General features: G+C 46.0%; 1 protein-coding gene across 1 annotated transcript in view; it reads right to left on the bottom strand.

The window, feature by feature from the left end:
* Nucleotides 1-13242, bottom strand: part of myt1la (myelin transcription factor 1-like, a) — a 75787-nt gene that overhangs the window by 26670 nt on the left and 35875 nt on the right. Inside the window, exons 6-11 of the mRNA XM_040125993.1 lie at nt 12365-12879; nt 9836-10457; nt 8539-8954; nt 6072-6206; nt 3694-3784; nt 416-526 (exon numbers count right to left, since the gene is read on the bottom strand). Of these exons, the coding sequence (XP_039981927.1) occupies nt 416-526; nt 3694-3784; nt 6072-6206; nt 8539-8954; nt 9836-10457; nt 12365-12879 (1890 nt within the window). The remainder of the gene's footprint in view (nt 1-415; nt 527-3693; nt 3785-6071; nt 6207-8538; nt 8955-9835; nt 10458-12364; nt 12880-13242) is intronic.

The raw sequence follows: 13242 nt of genomic DNA, 5'->3' as shown, positions 1-13242 counted from the left end.
TGGCTGCACATAGGACTGAAAGCTGTTTCAGAATGCATGGTGACATCTGAGACAACTCGGGAAAGGGTATGTTAATGTGCTGGTGCCTTGACTGCACCATTTGGCATCTTGGATTTTAGAGAAACACAAAAAATAATCTTAAGACATTTTCCGAGGCCTTTTTGTCTTATGATTTAAGAAAAAAACGAAATGGTAAATATAATCCGCAGGTGTATCGCAAACCCAAGATGACAAAGAACAAGACAAGGTAAACTTTGTGTGGAGCATATGTTTAGATTTCAATGCACCATTCAGCCTCCCTAATTAGCATATGACAGAAGATGCACTGCGTTAGAAAACACAGCCTCATTATTATTATTATTAAAATAAGTTATTTTAACATCAGTCTGACAGCGTAATTCAGAGTGAGCGGTACCTGAGGACACGGTCTGATGTCTGGTTGGTCTTGCTGCCGCTGTCAGTCGAGTGACTCTTCTCGTGGACCTTTGCCATCTTCTCTGCGGCAGCGATGGGACAGCCGGACAGACTGGAGGGGAGGGGGATGGGGGACACAGCACACGGCCTGGTTACGTACTGTACTGTACTGTACTGTACTGAGACACAAACGCTCCCACACAGACACACACACACACACACACACACACACACACACACACACACACAGCATCTGGCTCTGATTGAAGGGAGGCTTACTGACAATTGTGAATTGTTTGTCTGGAAGGATTGTTTAACTGATTTACTGACTGACTAACTGTCTTGCAGACTGAGGGTTTAAGTTGTTTACTGACTGATTGGTTTACGAATTGATGGTTTGATTGCTTTACTGGGTAACTGACTTGTTTACAGGGTGAGGGTTTAACTGGTTTACGGACTGGGGGTTTGACTGGTTTACAAATAGAAGGTTTGATTGGCTTACTGACTGACTAACTGGCTCGCATACTGAGAATTTAACTTGTTTACTGACTGACTAAATTGTTTGTGGACTGAGGGTTTAACTGGTTTACTGACCGACTGGTTTTACGAATCGAAAGTTTGATTGGTTTACTAACTGACTGACTGGTTTACTAGACCGGCTAACTGGTAACTAGTCAGAGGGTCGGTTAGTTGGTTTACTGACTAAATGGTCTGATGGTTGACTAATTGAGTTGTTTAATGTCTTTCTGGCTGCTCGTTACAACCACTGACTTGTTTAGTAACCGTTATCCATTTAATGGCCGGTTGGTTCCATTGACTGACCGGTTATTCACTGGCTTACCGAGGCAGACTAACCATCAACTGCTCAATGGCTGACTTTTTGCTTAGTGACTGACCACTGACGGATGTATTCTTACTAGCTGGTTACAAAACCGGTTTGCCGTGTTACTGACTGCGTGTTTACTGACTGGTTCCCTGACAGCTAGAAGTGAGAGGCTGTGAGGGCTCTCCCACGCATCTTCATAGTCATGGGTCCCACAAAACCCTTCCATTTAACTGAAACGTTACTTCACAGCGACTCCCATAGATGAGCGTTAAAACGCAACACCCTTGGCGTTTAATCAAGTTCCAGTTTTTTAATTTTTTGTTTTGTGGTTTGTTTTTTTTTGTTGCTAGTCAAGTTTAACCCGGCAGGCATCCGTTATCCATTCGGCTCACGCAAATCTACAACTGTCCCCCAGCTGCTGCATCTGCAATGATTGTTTCAATTAGTTTAGATTACACTCATTTAGCATCTAGCTTTGGTCCTTGTCGACATGGATTTTCATTCAGCCTCCCCGGAAACAGGCCGTAGATGTCCCCAGCAACTGTATATGCATCAGCTTCATTATGGGCGTGTGAAGCAAAAGGGCGGAAGAAAAAAGAAACAGACGGAAAGGAAACTCTAATAAAAACGCTGTGCATTGAACAGCCCTGATAGGTTCGTGGTGTTTCTGCTGAGGACCGTTTGTTCCCTCCGCTCCGCGGCCCTCCTCCGCTGCCGGCACCCGGTTAGCGTCTGAATCGGCGGAGAGAAGCCAGTGCTGATTGGACGGACGGCGGTCTGCGTACGGTTTGAGTCACCGACCCCGTGCTTCCGGTCTGAATTTGGGGTAGAGGAGAATCGGCCGCGACGCAGTTTGTATTCAGAGCCGAAACTTCCTCTGCCTGTCACTCCGGGCGGTTCCTAATTACTTCATATACAGGAGGGATGGCGTGCTGTTATTGCCAACACGCACATTTTAAACGATGATCGTGTGTGAGGAGTGTGTGGCAGATCGGCGGCGGCGGCGGCTGCTGCTGCTACGCAGGCGTTTCCATGGCGACTGCCAGACATGAAAGCTGTGTGAGGTGCTAGCTAACTGTAGCTAAGCTAGCTAGCTCGTGCTTTGTTTCCTCTCCCAGCGGAGCTGTGCTACATAACACACCCTGCAGCCACGTCTGAGTGAGTTTCGGTGTGTGTGTGTGTGTGTGTGTGTGTGTGTGTGTGTGCGCTCCTCTGTCTGCCAGCGCACGTGTGCTGCCGTGAGTTAATTCCTAAGTGTCTGACTGTGAATGTGCGAGCGCGCGTGTGCGTCTGTGTGAATGTGCGAACGTGTGTTCCAGTAAGACTGTGTGCAAAAAAAAAACCTGTGTGTGTGTGTGTGTGTGTGTGTGCGTCTGATATCTGAGGCTGTACGTGTGTGTGAGAAAATGAGTGTGAATCCTAACCACTTTACATAATTCAAAAATAAGTGTGTGTGTCCGTGTGTGTGTGTATGCGTGCGTGTGTGTGTTGTTTGATGCTCTGCTCTGCCTGTTAAACAGCTGAACTGCTGATATGACGCAGGCGCAGCTTCAGCTCAAACAGGGCAAATTTTAAATGTAAGCCCCTTTCACACATGCTTCCAAACTTGGAAATGTTCCAGCATTTTTGCAGAGATAATTTTCTACACATAAATTGCAGCCTTTTTTTTTGTTTTTTTGTCTTGTCTTGAAAAAAAAAACCCGTAAATCTTTTCCCAACAGCTCTAAACAGGACGAAAACAGCATTCTGTAAAAAAAAAAAACAAAAAAAAAAAACACAAATTGTAGAGCAAGCTCATATACGAGGGTCCTACGTGAAACAAGCGACGGCCTCGACTCTTGCCTCAGTTTGAAAACCGAAAGAAGAAGGCCACTGTTCAGAAAGGTCAACTTTTACTTCTACTATCCGACGAAATCAACGGAGACTTGATTTGCACGAGACTTGACATCTTAAGTTTTCGTTTTGACCGGGTCAAATCTTGATCTCAGCGGCATAGAAACGCACTATTAGCTATAAGCCCTGAATGAAAAAAGTCCGAATGCTGCGTCAGGAAATGGTCAGAATTCACGGCATGAAAGACTCGCAGCCGACTTGGAGGAATGCAGCCGCCGAATTATTTGTCGTTTCCAATACACGATGTCTACTTTGGTTTTCACGTTTGCAACATCTTAGATGTGACATGCTACATCAAGTCAGTCTGTAAAATAAATGCAGTACGCAATGCAAATATGGGGTCACGGTGACATCTGACCTCCGGGGATGCGGCCACCAACCAAAAAAAATAAACAAAAATAATAGGCAGCATTGAAACGACACCCGTTTGGGAATGTGAAGCTAATCGTCAGTCATCTTCTCCCTCAAACAACACACAAACTTACAGTATTTTCTACTGCAAATCTGCCACATTCACATGTCGGCTGTGTTGGCGTCCTTCCCGAAGGCCGCTCACTCACCTGCGGTGCGAGTTCCTGTTGCTATTGACGTGACCCCGTCCAGAGCAGCCAGGAGTAGGGCACTTTAAAACATTTTCATACATGGCAAGGACTTTGACAGACAGGAAAAGGTGAGAGAGACAGCGAGGGTTAGGAGCGGACAGGAGAGTTACTGGGCGTTCAGCGACTACGGTTAGGCATGCACAGATCACAGCCGCACCACTTGACACGACAATGGTCTAAAAAAAAAAAATGTCACAAAATGAGGACCGACAATGCAACGAAGATCCAGTGTTGTTACAGAAACTCCACCGTGAAAGGCCTGTGTGTCAGCAAGCAGCATACACACTTTCACCCCTGGCTTCCCTGAAACAGCAGCTCGCTGCAGCGAAAACCGTTCCGTGTTGTTAGCTACATTTTCACTTCGGCCACTTCACCAGTTTTGGGTTTGCTTCAGGTATGGATTACACAGTAGATAATCAAAGAGAACATCCCAGCAAGTGGAAAAGTTTTTGCCACAAGTTGCTATAAACGACATATTTTTAAGTTTAAGGTAAATGTCTTGATTCTTCAATCGCCACCCACCTACTTTCTGTTTCTACCCCTGTCTGCGCCGTGTAATCCTCTCCTGCTTGGGAAACACAATTCTCATTTGCAATTTTGATCACTGAGCTCATTTCATGAAATTTCATGAGACCAGGGTGTACTGGATGCAAAAGTTTGTCATGCGGTGTTAAATCTACTGATGTTTCTGCAGATGGAAAAGGAGCAACGTGTGGGGGGATAAACATACGGCGGCTTGTGATTTTGCTTCCGACGGACTAAATGGTGTGCAACAACAAAGGTTGCCGAATATCCGAATCACTACATTTCGTAGTATGTTGTGTGTCCGTGTACAGTGTAATGTGCATATATTAACAAGTTGAGTGCTCATTTTTCTTGCAATGCTCTGCACCAGCTCGGTTTCTTTATGCTGCGTATTACATGTATATTTATATTTTACACATCCTCTCTGCGTAATATTGCTCATTTTAGTGTGATATGTTTACATGTAATATATGCACTAAAAACATGCCACAATGTATAATTTATCAAAACTGGTCTCATTATGATACTCTATTCAAAATAATCCCTCCCTCTGAAATGTAAATACTGGAAAAGTCAGGGGCTGGATGTCTCTTGGAAAACTGCGAAACATCTTTTAACCTCAAAAAATACCAGATTTCTAAGTTATATATGTATATAGTCCCAACTACTGTTCATGTTCTGTGTATTCCATCCACTCTGTTCTTCTTTATATTGCTACATTCTGCAGGTGTGAAAGCTCAGAGTTGCTTTGCGAGTTTTTGCAGCCAGCAGGTGGATCACACTGATTCTTCATGCTGTTCACGTTACATCAGCAGCACAGATACCAGAACCAGACATCAGACAGGTGTGATGAGGAGGAAGAAAAGAAAGTGAAGGAGGACACACAAACTAAAGCAAAAATAAAATCGAAAGACACTCTCTGTTGTGCCACAGTAAACATCAGACATGAAACTATATCTAAAATCTGATTTCAAAGTGCTGCGCTCTTTGAAACTCAGAACCTTGATAATGTTTTGCAGCTATCAGCGTTTGCCTTGAATCTCGCTCCTCTTAATTACCAAAAAGGTGCTAAAACCACCAGTCGCCCGAATCCGCTCCGTCACACATTGTGGTCACTAAATTCGCATTTATATTATTTCAAAATATTTTATTCATGAATGAACAGGAAAGCCTCGGCTCCACCACTGTTCTAGCCGAGTCAAACCCAACGCATCTATGAAACACTATAAAACAACATAACAAAACACAAATGTCATGCAGGACGGATGCATGATGGTGGACAGCTAACATGCCCGACACAGTCCAACCCACACTGCTACACAATGCATCTAACAAGTCATTTTTTAAACCCAATATTAATTCTTTCAATCTTGTTTTTCTTCAATCAAAGAAAAAAAGAAAGAACAAATCGGCCTGTTAATCTTGGTTTGACCAATAACTGAACTTAAATGAAACAAAGTAAGTTTTGGGTCATGAAATGGACCAACCACAAAACTGACTTCAATTTATGACAGAGAGTGTTTACAGGAACGTACGTTTTCTATGGACATTAAGGGGCAACATGGTACTGTCAGATCAGATATTAGCCTGTGGGCATCTTAGCTTTTCATTTATTTTACGGTGAGATAAAGGAAGACTATGGTTTCAGATCTGCAAACATTTCTCAGCGGCAGAAATAATCTGATTGGCTGAGAAAACTGAAACTGAAGTACCGTGCTGGCTGAAATGACTTGTCAGATTGTTACTACTTTGACTTTTTAAAGGCTGAGTGTGTTGTCGGTGCAGTACAACATCCAGGCAGAGGGACCTACTCTCAGGCGGGACCCGGTCCTTGTGGGGGCAACCGGACAGGCTGCGGTGGTGCGGGTACAGACCCGTCACATGACCTGTCCCGTCGCAGCCCGGCGTCGGACACTTGCTCTCCTTCTTCTCGCCCCTGGAAGAGTCTGGAAGGGACAGGGAGATGGGACGGAGAAAATGCGAGAGAGAGTTGGTGTTGAGGTCAACAGGTACAACAGGTGAGCGTCAGCAGCGAAGGCTCTTTTCCGGCGTCAAAGGACCAAATGTGAGCCAGCTCTGGCCCATATATGGCTGCCAGACTTGGCTAGTAGCCCGCCTCCAGTTGACCTAAACGGATCTCACATCTCAGATTGGTTAAGCGGGTCGATGATGTACCTACTGACAGTTGTTTCAGTTGGCTGGGGAAGCAAAGGACCAATCAGTGCTTTTATTCGGGTGGGGACATTATCTTCCGTCTCCGTTCCGAATACAAAATGTGGCTAGCTACATAGCCACATTTCATGAATTTCTTCAGTGATGGAAAGTACATTTACTCAAGTGCTGTGCTTGGGGGACCAGTATTTACTTGAGTATTTCCATTTCATGCTGCTTTATACTTCCGTTCCACCATGTTCAAGAGGGAAATACTCCTTTTTATTTACTCCACTTATCTGACAGATACAGTCACAAAGTTAATTCTCAGACAGGGACTGTACATACAAAACACGTGATCGGCTCTATGTAAAATTGTTAATGGAACTCCACTACACTACTGAGTATTGCTGTTAACACATCAATAATATTGATTCGATAATATAATAATATTGCACCAACCGGGGCCATTCTGCATTACAAGTACTTTTCCTTTTGATACTTTAAGTACATTTTGCTGGTAATGGAGTATTTTTATAGCGTGGTATTGCGACTTTTACTTGAGTAAATGATTTAAATGATTCTTCAGCTACTGTACTTCTTTGACCATCGTGAATGAAAATAACGGGCAAAATAACCCGAGAAATCTGCTAACATGAACACAGCGTCAGGCTGGATGAGGGAAGAGAGGCCAAATGGAAGGCTACACTTTTAAGAGTGCAGGTTTGGGTCGATTTGGGCTGAGAATCAGCTCCAGTTAGCTGCAATTAGGTCACCTCTGGGCCAGAAATTGACACCCGGAGTTGGCCTTGGTTCACTGTCCTTGGTCAGATTCAGACCCATCATAATGAAAGCTTTCCTGTGGACTTATAAAAACTCCCTGTGGGCCAACAAAAGGCGTCCTCTGTCCTAATGAAGCGGTCTGAAGCCCATCTGAGTCTGTTGTGAGGCTGATAGCTGCACAGCACCTACTCCCTCCCAGCGGCGGTGGGGTTGTATTTGAGTGGATTTAGAGAAATAGGCCGCAGACAGCGTCCCACAGATGAGATTTGCTCTCCTAACTGGCCGTGCAGATTGCCATTACTCATGCCTGACAAGCCGGCCGTCTTAGGTTCCCACACCGGCCTATTTTAACAACATAAGCTGCTGAGAAAAAACATGCATCTGCAAAAAGAAAAAAAAGGCTTGGTCCTGAATGCAGAAAATGAGTGCCCATTTTCTCATTGGCATTTCTAAAATAGCAAAACGGGGATTTAACCAGTTTTAAGAGCCCGGAGGTCACAAAGCTCACTGCACCCAGCAAGGTGCACATAAATGTTGGAATCGGGGAGGGAGTTCTGTGAACATCCTCTCTGCCGATCTGGGTTGAGTTTTTTTTGGAGCACGAGCTGCTTCAGGTCGCATGTAATGTGAAGAGGGGACGTGAAATTGGCATAATGTGCTCTGATGACGGCTTTGTGAAAAGAGTTCAAACACTGACAATGTTCAGGAATATTTGTTGTAGAGGACAAGCAGTGTTTACTGTCTTCTTATCATCTAAAACTGTGACTTTCTCTGTGAAGATTCTTCACAGTTTTATAGCTTGTTTATTACCAAGATGTAAAAATTTTACTGTTAAATTAACATGTTTTTTTTTTTTAAATAGTTACAAATTTATTTTGTATGGGTGCTGCGATCACTGATGTGGTTCGATGGTGTAGAGCTACACACTGACTGAACTAAATTTGCCACTGGAAGCCCAGTTGTCGCAGTAAAAATAGTCCTGGCATGAAAAAACCTCCAAGACTTACAGTTTCTCTTCCCCAGATGTGAAATATCCGACTATAGGAGCCAGCGGATGAGGACACACTGCAGACAAGACTCCTCATGGACACAAAGCATCGTTTAAGATTAAATGTATTTCATAGTGTGTTACACTGCAGGTCAAGGCTCAAATCAGCCGTGAGAGACGAGACAGACTTTAGGCCGGTGCTGCTGCTGTTCGAGAGACTTTTTTGATTTGACGGATTTTCCAGCAGTGTCCGTACTGAACAAACATGGAAATTCAACATATATAGCCTCACCACTTCGCTGAGCACGGATCAATAATAACACAGTGAGGGTCAGTGTGTGGGTTTTGCTGCCTACCTTTAGGGTAGTACGCCCTCTTCAACCCGTCATGGTGCATCCTGGACTTGCGCTCCTCGGCGGCGCTGCTCAGCCTCGGGCTGTGCTCACCGTGGCCGCGATGATGGTGGTGATCCCGACGGGGCACTGTATGCTCCGAGGCCATCCGGTCCCTCATGACCTTCGCCCTCTCCGATTCCAGGGCGATGGCCTTCTCCAGCAGCGACAGATTTCCCTTGGCCATGTCGAAGGTCTCGTCTGAGCGGTCAGAAGCCACCGACGTGGTGTCTTCGTCGCCCTCCTGGCTGCAGCTGGTGGGGTAACCTCTGGACGCCGGGCTCAGCTGCTCCTCCAGCTTCATCAGGTTCACCATGTCGGAGTAGCTGCGCTCCAGAGACCTGGGCTCCTCCGGCGCACCCTGCTGGCAGCTTTCGTACCTGAGAGTAAGGTGAGACGTAAGAATTGCGACTCAGTGGGAAGTTGAGGTTGCCAAAAAAGTTACCAAAGGTCCAACACCGTTCTCATTGGCTGGGAGGGAAGTTTCCATTTGACTGCTATACACAAAACCCAACGTCTTTCGTTGGTCCTGTTCCATTCAAACACTAATAGAAAGGTGCAGTAAAGAGTCGCAGTTGAACCATTTGATTTGTTGTTCAACAAATAGGTTTATTATCTACTCTACTTCCTGCTCCGTAAAATAAAAAACGACAGTTCTTTTGCTGACATGATTCACAACAAACGTCTACTGTTTTATTGTTCTACATTGCACTTTAACACTTAAGCTATCGATACAGTATATCAACAACAGCCAAAGTAGAAAATATAATCCGAGCCGCAAACTAAAACACGATGAAATCTATTACGTCTCTCAGATTTTAAATCCAGAACTTTTACTTGTAATGGAGTTTTTTTAAATAGCGGAATTTATACTTTTACTCAAGTGAAGGATCTAAATACTTCTTTGGTCCCCGCTAGTGCCAGTGTTTTTTTTCCAAATTAAGACTAGTCATCCCTGCTTCCCCCTCCCTGAACACACATAGATGTTGGAATTAGCATTTCTTCCCGACCCTCTGCAAATTTTAGCTTTCCCTCTGCTCCGGACGAACAGTGCCCTCAAACTGTTCTGTGGCGCAAAAAAACTTCCTCTGAAATCCAACCTCTTGGGTCAAATGCTAGCGATAGAACACTGATGCTGTTATATTTAGTCGGTGTCAGTGTAATCTGCAGAATCTTTAATGTATTTTGGCCAAAACATATCTGTGAACGGAATAAAAAAAAGAAACGTCAGTGATCAGACGACTCTCGAGGGATTACACACCTGTTCAGGTGGTGCACCACCTGCTGGTCCCCAGGGTTTTGGAGTTGTTGGTGGAGGACGGGACGATCAGACGGTTGCGTCTCACTTAGTTTCCGGGCCAGATCGAAGCACTGGTTCCTCAGACACTCCAGACTGCTGAGACACACCTCCTCCTCACTTTCCTCCGCCTGAACCCTGACCCCCACACCGGGCCGCCCGTTGGCATGGCCGCAGTCATCCACCATGTTGCCTTCTGGGTAGCCGTCCTCGGGCAGCATGGCGCCATGGCCCTGTGCAAGGAGCTTCAGGGAGTCCACAGTCTCCCTGACCACGTCGCTGTCCAGGTCCACGCTCAGCTCACCCTTCCTGTCGCCCTGCTCGCTGCCGTCATCCTCCTCATCGTCTTCATCCTCTCCAGCACTGTTGGAGGAGTTGCTGTTCATCTCCGACTCTGTCATTGCCTGGTAGGCAGCGTCTTCGGCGATCTTGCCCAGGTTGAGCAGCGACTTGGCCACTAGCTCGTCGTAGTTCTCGTACTCTTCTCCGGTGCCGTTACCGGCGCTGATGGTGCAGCTGTTGTTGTTGTTGTCGTCCTTCTGAACTGGAATGAGCTTTTGTCCGCTGGGTTTGTAGTGGTTCTCTACTATCAGAAAAGAAAAACAAACAAACCTCTCAGGTTTTGCACATCTCACATCACAGCTGGTTTTTAACAATCAGTATAGTTTCCCTCAGTATTTTGCACCGTAATCGACATAAACAGTAGGTAATTGGTCAAAAATACAAGAGGAAATTGATCCATTTTGTAGATAATATAACTTTCTTTTCTTTTATAGAACCAAAATCCTGCAGATGAAAAGGAAACCAAGCTTTTATAGCCTCTAATAAACTCAGCAATGCTGATGAACCCAGTTTCTTCTCATATATTCCTGAATACATTAGCTGCATTCCTCCCAATTATGATCCACTGTTTACTCACAAAAAACATACAACCCAGAGCTGTGCAGAGCAGCGGCGCTCTCCCTGCTAAGCCTCACTGTTGATTTTGGGGACAGAGACGGCGAATGAGAGCAGAGAAATTGAAAAGGGAGGCGAGTGAGGTGCTCTGATTCAGGAGCCATAAATATCCTCAGGAGGAGAAGCCGAGGCAGAGCGCATGTGACACGTCCGCCGAGACAAGGAGGGGAACGGGGAGGGGAGGGGAGGGTGAGAGTTAATAACTCAGCAGAGCTCCTCTCCCGATTATTCGTGAAGCGCTGTCAGAAGCGATTGAGGACACGGGGGGCGTTGGGGGGAATCGAGGGAAATGTAGCGGGAGGGAGAGCGCAGAGCATCTGGTCTACCAGCGATTCGGCTCAGCAGCTCTCATCACCGACTCCTCTCCCACTGCAGACGCAAACTGCAGCCAGTAGTGGACACCGGTTTGACCCAGACCGGGACCGGAATACGAGCCCCTTCCAGACATGGAATTCGTAACATCTATTTGGTTCATCTGTTTGTTAACGTCGCAACCTTTAGGCTTCCCTACATATTGCCGGTCTCCTTTTCGGAGAGGTTCCGTGTTAACTCTGTTCGAACATGGTGGGATCTTTACAGATCGAGCTGCAGTGCTGCAGCGCAAGATGTTTGGCATCGGGCACACAAACCTAAGACACCGTCCTCAGTAGCAAAATCACAGCATCGGCCATTTCGGCAAATGTCCACAAGCGTAAAAATGAGAAATACCTCTACTGGGCTTCATTGTTATAAACCTTGCAAATGAGTGAATGGCGTGACTTCAGAGCAACTGCACACAAAGTCTTCAGAGGGAGGAGGGCGGGGTGGATGGATGGGTCAACGGAAAGTCAGGCTCAGGCAGCGAACACCACTGTTTATTTCCTATTTCCCAACCCTCGCTAAGAGCCTCGATCGTGCTTCAGTACGGACGCAGGCAGCGCGCACGCATGCATTTCCATACATACTACGAAAATACTAGACTCGTCTTCCGCACACGAACTAGAAAACCTGATCCTGACAGTAAGAGGAAGAGCTCCTTTGTTTGCTGCGTTTGGCTGAACAACAAGTTCAAAACAAAAGGAAAATGGTAGGAGAATACAGTAGGTACGTACAGAGCACAAAACCAGCATCCGGTCTGTGTCTAAGCCTCAGCACATCCTAACCGTAGCTGTCAGCTTTCATTTTTGCCACCCATTTCTGACACTTTTGACAAATAATGTTATCCTGACGATGGGAGCGTCAAATCAAAAAAACAAGAAGTGTCTGACGTTGACACTGGACACTTTCTTTTAACCATAACCAAGAGCTTTACCTAACTTAAACCAGGTACTTTTTGTTGCCCAAACTTATACAATCCTTAACAACACGATACAATATTTAAGAAAATGCTCCCGTATATATTTGAGTTGTATAGGTTGTTTTAGAAGGCACTTAAAAAGACATTTTTTCATTTAGGTTTGAAGACCATCAGAGAAAATAGCCGAAAACACATCGATGCAAAACACTGACACAGATTTTTCTGCTTTTACCAACCAAAGCGAAAATCAGAAAACTCACCCTGCTGACGATTCTGCTCCTCCTCTTCCTCCTCCTCCTCTTGCTCGTCTTCCTCTCCCTCGTCCTCCTGCTCCTCTTCATCATCACCATCGTCCACTTCTTCCTCCTCCTCATCCATCCCCTCCTCCTCCTCCTCCTCCGCCCGCTCTCCTCCTATTGTCGTATCCGCTCTCTCCACCTCTACCTCTTCCTCCTCTTCGTCTTCCTCCTCCTCCTCCTCTCCCTGCTCCTCGTTGTCCTCCGAGAACTCGTCCTCCACCTCCCCGTCTTCTTCCTCGTCCCCCTCTCTCTCCCCTTCCTCTTCCTCCTCGTCCTCCTCCACTACCTCCCCTTGCTCCTTCCCCACGTCCCCCACCTCCATGGCTTCGTTCTCATAGCCGGCGTAGACGCTGGCATCCTCTTCCTCCTCCTCCTCACCCGGGCAGGAGGTGAGGAAGGGCCTCCTCTTGGCAGCCGGCTCCAGCGGCTGTTTTTCCAGAGCCTTCCTCTTCTTGGCCAGCGGGCAGCCGTAGACACTGAGATGAGACAGAGGGCAGATACATGATCAGTTGCCACCTTTGTTCTCGTATTTACTTTATTTGCATATTGAGCAAATTTATCTTCAACTTCACAGGCCCAGAGCTTGCCCTTCCACTGCTAACTGAAGCTGAATCCTGGTTCAAATAAGTCTGAAAAACCGAGCCAAATCTGGCAGCCACACATGCGCCAGAGCTGGCCCACATTTGATGCTGCAGAGCCAGGAAACAACCAAGTGTACCAACAGGCTGATGCGAGCCCAACTCGGCTGGCTAGTTTGGTCATATAATTTATATTTGGCCTTTCAGAATTATTAAGTGGCTGATAGACAAAAGTTTACAGCTGTGCTGTTTAAAGTTGAG

The sequence above is a fragment of the Xiphias gladius genome, chromosome 4 (assembly GCF_016859285.1).
Source record: "Xiphias gladius isolate SHS-SW01 ecotype Sanya breed wild chromosome 4, ASM1685928v1, whole genome shotgun sequence".
In the NCBI taxonomy this organism is placed as follows: Eukaryota; Metazoa; Chordata; class Actinopteri; order Istiophoriformes; family Xiphiidae; genus Xiphias; species Xiphias gladius.
This window is presented reverse-complemented; position numbering and strand designations above follow the sequence as displayed.